This window comes from Phascolarctos cinereus, unplaced genomic scaffold (genome assembly GCF_003287225.1).
Source record: "Phascolarctos cinereus isolate Bilbo 61053 unplaced genomic scaffold, phaCin_HiC Scaffold_9;HRSCAF=440, whole genome shotgun sequence".
NCBI lineage: Eukaryota > Metazoa > Chordata > Mammalia > Diprotodontia > Phascolarctidae > Phascolarctos > Phascolarctos cinereus.
Window position 1 is genome coordinate 160,612,822 of NW_027556402.1, and position 14,440 is coordinate 160,627,261.

General features: G+C 36.0%; 1 protein-coding gene across 1 annotated transcript in view; it reads left to right on the forward strand.

The window, feature by feature from the left end:
* Positions 1-14,440, forward strand: part of ARAP2 (ArfGAP with RhoGAP domain, ankyrin repeat and PH domain 2) — a 239,216-nt gene that overhangs the window by 40,206 nt on the left and 184,570 nt on the right. The window contains 2 exon segments of the mRNA XM_078148406.1: positions 7,508-7,566; positions 10,716-10,792. Of these exon segments, the coding sequence (XP_078004532.1) occupies positions 7,508-7,566; positions 10,716-10,792 (136 nt within the window).

Below are 14,440 nucleotides of genomic sequence, written 5' to 3' on the forward strand. Positions count from 1 at the left end.
TTTCAAAATGTCATTTGCCAGAACTCTGGAATTATACTTCAGATATTAGGCCTCCCTTCCCCCCAACCTCCACCCCACCCCTCCTTGGAGCCTGTGCTACTAATTTGTTGTATGACGTTGGAAAAGTTACTAAACCCTCTAGGGTCTCAGCACCTATAAAACGAAAAGGTGAGATTAATGTTCTCTAGGGTACTTTGTGTTTCTAATATTCTGTGATTCAGTGATTCCTATGTTAAATGAAAATGTAATTCCTGAAGTGTAATGTCTGATTTAGCCTTTAAGAATATATAGGCAACTACAGGCAGTGAAAATGAGCGTAATTTTTCAGGCATTTAATGAACCACAAATTATTAAAAGTGCAAAGTAATTATCCTTCCCTTTTAAAAAAAATGCTTTTTTGTGAGTGTGCCTTTTATTATTCATGAAAGAAAAGTTTTCGCAAGCTGGTATCACACAGGAAGCTATACTGTAGTTTAACTGCAGTAAAGTTAGAGTGTGAATCACTGAAATGGAAAGAGATATTTCGTAATGCATTTTTTTCTTTCAGTTAAAATAACAGGAGTAGAAAATCTTCCATAATCATAGAACTGTAGAGCTAGAGAGGAAACTGACCCCTTACCTAGTCCAAGTCTGTTTATTTTACAAATGAGAAAACTGAGGCCCAGAAAGATGGAGTATAACTTTCTAATGTTACAGCTAATTAATGACTTATGTGAAATAGAAATGAAATCTTCTGATTTCTAGTCCGTGACCTTCTGTGTTTCAGCCACAGTAAATTCGATTATCAGATGGGTATATTGTTGTTTTAAGTTTGATTTATAGCTGCAAAGGACCATTCGGAAGATTGGACTAAGTAGCTACTATTCAGTTACCTCAAGTTGTTGGGGACATTTGCTAAAATAAAAGTTTAAATCAAATTAATAAGACTGAGATCATAACTTAAGTCACACAGATTAGTGTGGAGTTGTCACTTTTGTTTTTTGAAATAATAGTTCAAAATCCAGTTTAATTTCTAATCAATGCGTTCATTTATAGACTCCTAGGGCAGTGTTCCTTTTAATAGAAATACTATTCTCAAGGAAGAATTGCCATTTTAACAATGTCTATCTTTGTGTACTATTTGGAAGGGCTTTTTTAAAAAAAAGTTGTACTCAAAGTTCCCCATTGAAACAGTTGCACATATGCAAATGTGTTTTATAGGTTGGAATCATAGCTCTAGAACTGTGAGGGTCCTCAGACGCCATTTAGCCCAAGCCCTCTTCCTTTTGCAGATGAGGAAAGTCAGGTCCAGCATGGTTTAATAACTTGTTCAAGGTCACAGTTGCAGTCTGAACCCAGATTCTCTGAGGCCATAGCCAGCGGTCATTCCACTGTATCATATTTTGCAACTAAAGCAATTGCCAGAAGTTTGGTAATTTTTCTTTTCTTTTGCTTGTTTGTACTTAGGAAGTGCTTGTCTGTAACTATTCCCAGAATATGATGATGCTGAGACTTCATATTACCCATGAATTGTGGAGTTCAAATTCTTGATCTAGTACTCACTGCTTTTGTTCTTGGTCAGATGGCTTTGGGATGCCAGCTCAATTCACGTGTATGTATAGCTATTTACTTGGTGCACTGATGTTGAGGTATCTGTTGAAGTCTTTGGGGCTCACTCTGTGTAAGGATTCTTGTGATTTTCTCTTGAAATTCAATTGTGAAATATATCTATGATGAGAGAAGAGACTGCATTTACTGAGAGATGTGCTGTCATGCTTTGTGGTATCTGTAATGTATTTTCTATAGTGTGACAATTGTGACTGGAGATAATACGTCAACATAGATCACTGAGGAAAAATCTTGGGGTGAGGGGTTTCAAAGTATGTAGGCATCAGTGACTAAAAATATTTTTATGAGAAGTATTATTTGAATTCATCCTGGTAAATAATTTTATTGATTGTTCATCAATTTTTTAAAGTGGTTGTATTTAAACTACTTTCATTTCTTGGCCTAAACTAAAGAAATATATTTTTTGTACATTATTCAACAAAGACATTACCAGGCACCTACTGTGCACTTGGTACTATGATAGGAACTAGGGATTACAAAATAAAAGTAAAGTAGTGCTTACCTTGAAGGAGCTTATATCCTACTACCTTTGTAGGAACTCACTAAAGAATGAAACTGCAGTTGATGAGGTTGGTAATTCTGCTGCAGTTACGGTTGGAATATGTTCCTTCATTTAGTTTTGTTGTTCAGTTGTTTTTCAGTCATGTCCAGCTCTTCATGACACTATTTGGGGTTTTCTTTGCAGAAATACTGAAGTGGTTTGCCATTTCCTTCTCCAGCTCACTTTGCAGATGAGAAACTGAGGCAGACAGAATTAAGTGACTTGCGCAGGGTCATATAGCTAGTAAGTGTCTGAGGCCAGATCTGAACTCAGGCAGATCAGTCTTCCTCACTATAGGTCCAGTGCTCTATCCTTTGTGCCACATACCTGCCTTATTCATATTTAGGATTAATGCTAAAAATATTTTATTACATTTCGTTTTTCTATAAATCACTAATTCATGTAAGGCATGAAGAGCATGTTGTAGCATGAAGCAGTATAATTGAGTAATGTACATGTGGTAAGTGCCTAGTATTACACAGAAATCAGAGATTTATAGAATGTTAGGGCTGAAAGGGATTGGAGATTATCACGTCCAAATCTCCCATTTTCCCAGGTGAGGTAACTAAGGCCTAGATAAGTTAGATGCTAGTTAGTGGCATAGTTGAGATGTGAACCAAAGCCTTAAACACAAATGCAATACAATTTCCTTTCCATTTCAGAATTATTCAATTTATCAGTAGCCCCCAAGTTATAGTTAAATGAATTTCTACTGTATCATAAGTATGAAGTCAGAAATATTCATGTTCACATGTAATCTTTTCACACACCAGAATGTTTATTGGCCAGATAGCCAGAGTTTGTGGTATTATTTTGATTCTTGCCTACTTCCATGACTTTGTGACCTCATCACTATAGGTATGTTCCTGCCCTGTTGTACATCAGAATCACTCCCTTCCTACTTTTCTGTGGTTTTATTATCCAGGGTTTTTTTTGTTTGTTTGTTTGCAATTTCTCCATAGAGTATTTCCAGTGCTGTGGAGATCTACATTTTTTTTTAATTGTCGATTCCCATCTTGTCATTTTTGGATGGAAATAATTTTGTCTTTGCTGGTTTTTTACTGTCTTTAATTTATGCCTTAATTTATTGCTATCCTAAGCATTTGTAGAATGCTGTCAAAATACTTTACCTATGTTAAGACCGGGAAAGCTTCTGATTTCTACCTTTCTTTTTTAAAAAAAATATCATTGGAAGGTTGATGGTAACAGTGTTAGTATTGGGCTAGGGACAGGCTATCTCTGTGCTTGGGGCAGGGGAGGTGGGGGGGGGAGCGGGGAGGGGGGGTGATGTTGTAAATCTTAACTCTAGGCTGATAAACCTGAGGTGGTGGAGGCTGTCAGTGTCATTTTCACCATGGTGTTTTCTTTCCTCTGAAATTCCCCACTCCCCCGGGCTTTCAGTCCTCTTCATCCCCTCAGGAATCTATTTAGTACCTATTCTTAATTTCATTGCACCTATAAGAAACCAAAAGGCGCCCCAGAGGCAAATTTAGAACTATAAAGTAGGCCAGGAACAGGGTGTTAATTGGATGGTATTAAATAGTTACAGGGCTTATCAGGATAGGTATTTTGGTGTAAGGGAAAGAATACTGGATTTGGATTCAAGGGACCTGCTTTGGAATCCTGCCACTAACTGTCTAACCTTGGGAAAAGTACTTTAATCTTTCTGTGCATGTCCTTTTAAGTGCTTTCCCCCAGTTTTACTATCTGTAAGATGAAGGTAGTACTGTGTTACCTACTTCTGAGGGCTGTTTGTGAGGATTAAGTGAGATAGAGCTTTGTGTAAAACTGTAAAATGTTATTAAATTTTGGCCATCATCATTATCTTTAGAGGTCCCGATATGGTATTGCAGAAATCAAAGGATGGAGGTGAAATACCTTCTGAGAACTGCATCTGCCATCTAAATGTTTCTAGGTCTTCTGGTTAAAAGCATAGTTTATTTGCTGAGATAGTTTCTTTCTCATGGATCTGGTCTTTGGGTAAATAACTAACTCCCTGTCGGAATGTATTTCTTTATTTTATAACACAACAGGGATAGACTAGCTGATCTCACACCCTTCAACTAGTTTAACTCTCTATGATTCTATAAATAACAAAGATCTAAAAATTTACCATGAAGACCCTTTTGGTTTTCTAATTGACAAATCTTAAAAATTTGAAAAAAAATAGCACTAGGGGGAAAATGCACCACAATTAAATGTTGCTTTTTTTTTTTTAGACTGGTACTATGATTTCAATGGCATATCAAACTCCCAGTGGGGGAAACTTCCTGGGTAGGCAGATCAGCAGCTGATGTATAATTTATGGGTTAAGAGAGTTGCCTGGGGCACTAAGAAGTTCTGTGACTTGGACAGTATTACACAGCCAGTATATGACAGAATTTGAAATCAGATGGCCCAGAGTCTGAGCTTGGCTTTCTGCTCCTAAATCTCAGTGTGCTGTTTAGCAGTTTGAAATGATATATTTTTACATGTTTGAATTTTAAGGCAGTTTTAAAGAGTGTGTATTTAGGTTATAGGTTAGGGCCCTGACAATCTAGTAACGAGCTAAGGTATATTCGTTAATGTAAGTGTGTCAAGAACACAGGAAAACATAGAAGCCATTATAGTCATTCGCTTTGCCCTGTGGTAAGTTCTGAATATCTAGGGTAATCTAAAGACCTTAAGTGTGAAAGTGGTTTTTCCATACGTGAGAGTTAAGTGGGTCTGCAGTAGCCAGTCTGCCAATATTAAGCAACTTTAAACCAAGCATTGTACGAAAGAAATATTGTCCCTTCCTCGAGGAGCACATAACTTAGAGGAGAAAATGCCCCTACCCCCTCTACACATATCCAACAATAGAATAGTTCTACATGGTAACATATCATGATGTGAAAACCAAGAAATGCAGTGCATGAGCTCTGTGGGAACATGGAATAGGCAGTGAGGAAGTAAATAGTCTGGAAAACCATTAGAGAGGAACAAAATTTCAGCTGAGTATTCAGAGAGGGAAAGGATAGTGTGTAGAATCTGCAGCAGTTTGGAGGACTGAGACTTAGAGAGAGACACGTAGGTTTGCTCGATTTCTAGCATGGCCCGACTTATAAGCAATGCATTAAAATGATAGGATCATAGGTTAGAGCTGGAAAGGTTTGTAGAGGCCATTGTATCCAAACCCCTCATTTTCAGATGAGAAAACTGAACCTCCAGGAGGCTGAGTGACCTGTTCCATGACTATTAAGAGTTTCAGGCAGCTTTGGAACTCCAGCATTCTATCCATTAGGCCCCTAGGTGCCATTAGAGAAAGGATCTACTAATTACTGAAGCGTCTGAAGGTTTAAATTTTATGTGAATGACATCTGGTCACCACTCTGTTGAGTTCTGAGATGGAAATAATAGGAATTAAACATTTGAAGAAATTTTTCTTTCTCTTAATGTATAGGGTAGATGGGAATAGGCCAGTGTAAATGATGGTGCTGGTTATAGTTCAGATAAACAGTAATAAGTAGGTGAGGATGTGGCTAGTATGATTATAAAGAAGCCAACTGTAAGAAATATGAGAGGCCTTAGACCTTAAAGAGCAGTGAAGAGAGGCATTGGAGATTATCTGAAGGGTGTAGGAGAACTTATATTGTTAAATGTTGATCAAAGGTAATTCACAATCATCGAAAACTCGCTGATTTATCACATTTTCTTATCAGACAAAGCTGGAAGGTGTAGCTGACATACTGGATGATAGGGTCAGGATCCTAAAAGATCTGACAGTCCAGAGCATTGTCTTGATCTAATAAGATGAAGTTAAACAGGGATAAATAGAAGGTCTTATATGTTGGTTGAATTCATAGGTGTAAGAGAGTGAAATCACACCTAAGCAAGCCCATTAATTCTTAGGCCGCTTTAAGGGATATATAATTTCCAGCAATAAGTAGGTGATAGTCCCCAGTTTTTCAAATGTCCTTCCTATACTGTGGTATTCCAGACTGAACCATGTTCTGGATATGGTCTGCTCTGGTCAAAGTAGCAAGAGGAGGACTGCCAGGATAGTTACCGGCTTTGAGTCTGTATTTTATAGCATATGAGAATTAATTGAAGGAACTGGGGATGTTGAAAGGACAGTGCACATGGGCAAGGTGGATTAGATTTACTTAAATCCCCAAGGTCAGCAGTAAGAATAGTATGTGGAAGTTGTGAAGAGGCAGATGTAGGCTGGCTATAAGAAAAAAAAAGGTTCTCAATAATTCAAGCCATATCAAAATAGATGATTGTCTCATGAAGTATTGGTCTCTCCCTGCTTGAAGTTCCCAGGTTGAGAGGCTAGATGATTGGTTGGTTATGTTGTAGTTGAGATCCTTTTTGCCAGTTTTACATTCGACTAGATGACTGGGGAAGCCCTTTTTAACTGCAAAATTATGATTCCATAATTTACACTAACTGGGAGGGAGTACAAGCCAATTGGTGAAATGATTGAATCAGTGAACATTTTTCTAGGGATGTAGTTTGAAATAACTTGTGTGTTAACAAGTAGCCCTCCAAGGCCTTGCTTTGATTTTAGAGTGAATAGATGAAAATGACAGTGCAATTAGCATATCATTTTTATTATATTAAATATGCAGTGACACAGTAGATCGTGTAACTGAATAGGGATCCCAAGACCTAAAACTGAGTTCTATTTGTAGTTCTAGATATAGCAGATGTTTGATGTTGGGTAATTCATTTAACTTATATGAACATTAGTTTCCTCATCTGTAAAATGAAGATAATAATATCCATCCTATCTACCTGAGAGTGCTGTGAAGATCCACTGAGTTAATGCATGTGTAATTACTTTGTAAATTCTGAGGCTCTATTCAAATTCCAAGCATTTAATGACAATTGTATATTGCTAATGTGCTTATTACAAACTTTATCCTAAAGGATTTTACAGTGTCTATTGAAGTATTTTTTAAAAATTTATTTTTCAATAAATGGTCTGATAAGTACCAGTTAGTTTCATTATTAGAATTGCAAGTTTTATTATATGGTATGGATTGTTTCTCAAAAAAAAAAATAGAGCTGATTTACTGGTACTGAAAAGAATTCTCATAATTGAAAGGAGTTTCCAGACTTGCTGTGTGAATTTGGGGAAGTGATTTAACCTCATTGTTTTCCAGTTTGCTCATCTTTGGTCTTAAATGATTTCTAAGATCCGCTTCCAGTCCTGTAATTCTACAAAAGATGTTAGGCGTGTTATGACTAAGGCAACCAAACTCTAGAAAAATTGTACTGCTAATTTTGAATATTACCTTTGCTACTGTAACTGGCATTCCCAAATGAGTCTAAAACTAATTATTGACTGTCTTGTGAAATTAATTTGTAACTGATTCTCTCTTTTATTTGAAGCTGTGCCCGCGAGAGGAGAATTGGTGGTAACGCCAACGGAAAGACATTCACCGTGCAAAGTGAGTTGATTCTTTAAAGCCAGCAGTCACTGATTGTTTTAAATGCAGGTTGAATCAGAATTTTCAAACTACCTATTTCATAAGCAAGCGGAAAAGGAAATGACATAACTAACTGTCTGTTTACATACTACATGCTTGGGTACTTTTAAAGAGAGTGAATAAAATACAGCAGAGCCTGCTTTGGAACCTTGAACGTTAAATACTTGTTTATATAGAAAACGGGTCACTCTCCAGGCACAGCTGAAAGCATCTAGTTGGATTAGGCTGGTGCTGGCAGTCTGTTTTGTGTATGATAAACAGGAAATACTTGAGAGGGATGTCCCAGCTAATTGTTCTTTGACCAAGAACCTTTGTTCTTTTATGCTGCAAGTTGAGATGCTTTTTCCTTAATAAAAGGTGGAAAATACCTTAAGATCAAATACCACTTTGAGGGGTGGAAGGAAGGTCAAAATTGCCAGCATCAGAAAACAAAAGAGGTGTGGGTATAGCTTTTTCTGATTACTCTCCTCCAGGAGACTTGAATATTTTAAACAGGCAGGTTAGATCTAGAAAAGCATTGGATGTCTGAATAATCAGATGTGTAATAGTGTGTTTTTTAAGTGAACATTTCACAGTTCTGCCTTGGCAAATCTTCCACTGAAGTCCTATTCCAGTGCCTTATTATGTTATGGGCCTGACCTCATTGTCAGTGGAGTGCAAATTCTGGCAGATTCTTACCAGGTAGAAAGGCTTTGAGTAGAGGATCCCTGATGGATTGTGTGTCATTTTAGGCCCAACTTAATTTGAGGAGCTCATCAGCAGTTTGGCCACTAAGTGAGCTTTTCTGAGACCTTCTCTATTTCTATTACCAAGGGGTATTTACAGAGGGAATGGCCAAGATGGTTGAATGAAAGGGAGGAAACAGTACTGAACTAAATGGGGTAGTGGGAATGGGGTTGGAAGTGTTGGGCACAGAACACTACTACTCACTTGAAGAATCCTGAGATGAGTCAATTCTGACTTCATGACCTAGCTGAGCAGTGAATTTTATTAAGAAACTATGCCCCTGGTGATGCTGTTTGACTAGAAATCAAAATACCCAGTATGGGCAAATGAAGAGAATATTCCTCATTGAATTACTGTTCTTGGTGTTAAATATGGTTATAGTAAATTCCTAGATTTCTGGGAAATGAGGTGGTGTTAATTTTCAAAGGAGTGACTCAGAATTGTCATTATGAACATGTTATATAGTTTTGGGAAGAAAATAGTGATTATTTACCCATTTTCTAGTTGTTTAGATTATAGGCAAGTAAATTTTAGTTTTATTTCCTTGGCAGGCAAATTTTCCTGTAGATGTTGATGGTAGTGTCCTAGTTTTACAAAATGAGGAAATGAGGAAGAGAGAAATTTATTTAACCGAAGGTTGCAGATTCCCATGTTACCTTGAATGTAGTTTTAAAAGCTTCACCCACATAATTGAACCCAAGCCCCCCAAAGTAAATGGGAAAGACTATTTTGGTTAATCAAAGGCTTAGTTAATAATGGAAGGAATACCAAATGAATAGAGTATTTGGAAGAATAGTTTTTCTATAAGTTTATAGGTGACATCAAACAATTATTTGGATAAGTGACCAATAATATAATCTTGTCCTATCTGTCTTAAAATTTTATAGTTTGGTTATGAAAGTAATGCTTTCTCATGGCCCTAACTTTTTTTTAATCCTAAAGTTTTAAAGAAACTATAAAATTTTCTTCTGCTTTCCAAAGGTAGACCTGAAATATTTGCAGTGCTATGTTACTTGAGAAAAATAAAGTTGCTCAATGGGCAAAATCTCAGGATATTTATTATATCCTTAGCTGTTTATTATAGCTCAAAAGATCAAATACCAAATATTTACTGAGTTCCTACCATTTTCTTTTTCTAATTAAATTTTATTTTTCCAGTGAACAAAAATCAGGGATTTTTTTCCCCCTTTCCACCCCACTGTCACCATTGGGGAAGAAAAAAAAATACATTTTAATAAATATACATAGTTAAGCAAAACAGATTCCCACATGTCTCATTCTGCAGACTGAGTCCAGTTCTTAGTATTTTCAAGGCATGATGCCAACTTTATGAGAGCTGACTAAAGCAGTCTTTGTCCACAAGTTGTGTAGAATCTAATTAAAAAATAATAGCTAATATTTATATAGACTTTCTATGTGTCAGATACTTGTCTGAAGGGCATTGAAATTTGAGAACCCTGGAAGGTTGGTGCTATTATTATTCCCATTTTACAAATGAGGAAACTGAGGCAAATGGGATTTAGTAACTTGCCCAGGTTACAGCTAGTAAATGTCTGACGTAAAATTTGAACTCAGGTCTTCCTGACTTCCAGGCTTGGTACTCTATCCACTGTGCCACTTCATTGCCCAGTTATGGAATTAAGACATAAATACATGAAAAATCAAATAACACTAGACGAATGAAATGGTGGTTGAAGATAATAGTACCAGAGCTGTCACAAAGTAATATGTTATTGGTTGTCAAAAATGGTATATTTAATAATATTGGTTTTCAGAGAAAGGAAGGATGAAGGGAGTCAAGCTTATTAGGGAAGGTTTATCAGGAAGGGGAATTTGAAAGATGGGTTGAATTTCCAATAGCAGAAGGAGTGGTGCTAGGGGAGATATTTCGTGGCAAAAATGATGGGAACAAAAGTGTAAAAAATAAAGTAGGTATGCTTGGATGGAATGGGCCATTTAGGATTATAATATGGACCTAACGACCTTCTATAGTAACTCAAGCAGATCTGTAATTTTATTGTATGGCTACCTTCAGCTTGAACAAAGATCCCATGTCAGCACAACTTGTTAAATGGTCCTTGAACATTGCTGTGACAAATCTCACCATCCTGTGGGCTTCCAGGAAATGAGTCTCTCCCATCTTGAGAGAACCTGGCTGGTCTTGGAAAGATACAAATGCAGTCAATTTGCAGCTGCAACTTTCATCTTACATGGCAAAGCTTTTGAAAATCAGCTGTCATTTTCATACCATGATGAAGCACTGGAGGCAGACATTAGTGAAATAATTTTTAACATAAAAAATAAATCTTAGTGCTGCTTTAATTGTGAAGGTACTGTAACTTTTTAAAGGTAATTTCTTCATCTTTTTACTCTCTCCTGAAAAGAGTCACTTGAAGAACAGTCATCTTTGATCTTTCCACATGGGGATACTTTTATTTTTAAGAGCACAGAAAATTCCAAGGTGAGTTGGTTTAATGCAAATATCTGTTTTTTGGGGTTTTTTTTGGTATGTATTTCCACTCTCATTTCCTATATGCCTGTGCCTGCAAAGGTGCACATGCACTAAGTGAAAAATATTATGTTATTATGAGCATTTTTTTATATTTATTTTCAGTGAGTTAAATATAAAGCAGGAACATTTTAACTTCATTAAAAGATTTTAGATGACAGTAAAGTGTCTGTCATGAAAGCAGTGTCATTTCATTTTTTTCAGTATTCATTATTCATGCAACACAATTATCTGAGTGTTTCAGAAAGCATGTCAGTGCATTACAGACTTTTTTGTATAGTACTCATCTATAAATTAAGTTCTTTACTTTCAAATTAATAACTCTGTAGCCCATTTGTAACTATTTTAAGATTGAGATTATTCAGTTTTTCACATATTGAGGTCTTTGACATGAGATCAGATGAGACAAGTATTTATCACAGTATTTGACACATAGTGCTATATAAATATTAGTTATTATGCAGTTTGAATGCACATTGAAGCATACTATTTTCTCTTTTTTTTTCTTTTTCATAGTTTTCCCCTTTTGTTCTGATTCTTCCTTCACAACATGACTAATGTGGAAATATGTCTAATAGGATTGTACCTATATAGCCTGTATCAGATTGCATGTCATCTTCAGGAAGGGGGAGGGGAGGGAGAGAGAAAACAATTTGGAACTCAAAATCTTATAAAAGTGAATGTTAAAGATTATCTTTACATGCAGTTGTAAATGTAAATAAATACTATTAAGTGGAGGAAAAAAGAAAAATATTATTATTGTTAAGTTTTTGGTCTGTCTTCTTTGCCACGCTTATAGGATAAGGATTAACTTTATTTTTTAAAATAAAGTTATTTTAAAATAAATTTGAGTACGTTATCTACATCTTTTCTGGGATATTAAGGACAGGTGGCAAGAATTGTTTAAAGTAAGATGTGTAGATTACTTATAGGTTTTATTTATGCTACTTATTGTTGTCTTTACTATATCACCAAGATATGCCTAAGGGTACTCAGTGAATATAAGTTTTTTGAGGCCAAGTACTGTTTATTTTTTGCCATCATTTCCCTCTGCCAGAGAGGCGGCCTGGTATTGATCTCAAAGCCTGGGAGACATGGGTTCATGTAATACCCGTTGGCTGCAGGCAAGTCTCTTTACCACCTAGTGTTCTAGTCAGTTCTCTAAGACTACAAGTTGTAGAGAAAGCCTTAGCCTGAGTTGGTACAGAGAATTTTCTTAGATGGGAATTTCATGTACCAATGAAATCACAGGTCTGCATCCTGTTTTATTTCCCATGGTAACAGAGTGCCTTGAACATAGCAGATGTTTAATAAATAAGTTGGTTGGTTGATAAATGAAATCTCAAGTCTTTAAGATGGAATTCATCCCTATTATATATATTAATTTAGATTAAAAGCTAATTTGTGGTTTTAATGAAAACATTAGGTAATGTAAAATATTTTGAAAATTCACTTGTGTACTAACATTTTAATTCTTAGATAGCTTTTGAGGATTATTCGACTGAGTAAAAAAAAAATGTTAAAGGCAGAAATCTGGGAATAGTTCTGATTGCCAAGTAAGCCAGTGAAAGACTTAAATCTTCTCAGATATAATTTAGATAAAATGAAAAGATAAATTTCCTAATTTTTAAGGTTGGGTCACTATGCAAATATCTTCTGGCATCCTAAGGCAATATAGCCTTTTTGCTAGTATAGATAAATATTAATTAGTGGGAATGAAAAATGTCCAAACCCTATATACCACTGGTGGTTGATAAATTGTTTAGGATATTTTGGAAATAGTTAAGATTTTTACCTTATTTTTAAGTCTTGTCTCCCCCCCCCCCCATATAAATAGCCCTAAGGGCTTTTCAGCTTTGGAACTTGTTACCAGTACTTTTTGGTCAGTCTGGACAATTACATTTCTAAAACATGTCATTCTGACTAACTGTTCCGGTGTTGAATAAATCAATTAGAAAGCATTTATTATGTCACTACTATTTGCAAAGAACTTGCTAGGCTCTGGGAATATGTATACAAAAGTGAGAGAACCCTGCCTTCGAGAGGCTTATGATCTTGGGGGTGGGCTTGGAGGGAGAGAGAACAAGCATGTTCCAAGTACCTCCTATGTGCCAGGCACTGTGCTTAGTGCTCTTGGGTTCCTTAATGTTTTGGATCACTGTCAGCAGGGATATGAGTTTGGGTTTAACCTGGGGGTGATCGTCGTTCTGATAAACTGTCACATAAATCTTTTTCTAAACCTTGAAATTGGAAATGTCTACTCAAGGTATTCCATATGGAGTGTGACCTAGGAGCAACTGTTTTCAGCAAATAAACACTCTAGGATGGTATAGGTGGTTTGAGTGCTACCACAAGGAAGGAGGCAAAATCACAAGCATTTGATTTCCTATAGATAGCAAAATTCAGTTTCTTTTGATGTTTTTATCTTCTTCTACTTGGGAATTGTTTAATTCTCTTCTATATAGTATTCCTTGTCAGAGGGAAGAAAGTTGGCTTAAAAAATGTAAAATATATTTAAGTAAGGAAGACTCTTTTAATCCGATGTGAAAAATCACCTTAAGCTAGTAACGTAAAAAGACATTTTAGAAAGATTGATCTTTATTGAGATATGAGAATGAAGTAAGTAGTAAATGCAAGTTTCTTACAAAGAAGATGACTTAGTCTTTAACGTAAGGAACATGTTAATAATTAGAACTATAAGAAATAGAATTGGGGTGCTGGTTCTATATTGGAACAAGGTGAGACAATCATAGATCATTCAACAATTAACAAAAGGAGATTTACTTAGCCATAACAAGAGGAGGATAGGGATTGGTAATATCTGATTTGATGCATCTGAGTGGAGCCACCTTGATCAAATTTTCTATGGCCATGCAAATCGGAAGGGCTTGCTTCATGGCTGCTTTGCACTCGGGAACATCAGGAGCTGTTGTCCAAAGTCTGAACCTTTAGTTCTCTGGGCCAACCAAGGCTTAAGGATGGTCTCAGTACCTTTTAAGGAAAATTAATCTAACTTTAGTAGGGATAGGGGTTTTAGAGAGGAAGTAGGTGCCTCCTCCCTAGAAGTCTCCTCTCAATAGTTGGGTTGCCATTACTTATCAGATAGGTTGGAGGTTCTTATGCATGTGTGAGTTGGGTTAAATGACCTCTGAGGATCCTTCAGACTCTGCTTTCTCATATTTTCTTCAGTATTTGATGATCTGCTTGCTCCTCTTTTTTTTATTAATAAATTTATTTATTTTTAGTTTTCACAGTCACTTGGCTGTATAAAAAGTGAGAAGATAAAATCAGGGAAGAAATCTGATAACAAAAATTAATTGAATATTCAGAATTTTCACAGTATGAAATTTTTAAAGTTAGAGAACTTTTATTAGAAAGTACAACCTCTTGGTAATTATTTAAAAAGCTCTTTGTAGTACTTGTTTATATAAATGTTAGTGTTCACTCAAGCACACTGACCTTCCAGTTTCTCAGCTCCCATAATCTATTCATCCTCTTCATCTCAGCCATTCACAAGGGTGTTCATATGTATGACCTCTCTCAGTTACAAGAAATTATTCTAGTTCTGTGATTTAGAAAACAGAAACACTTCTTTCTCAT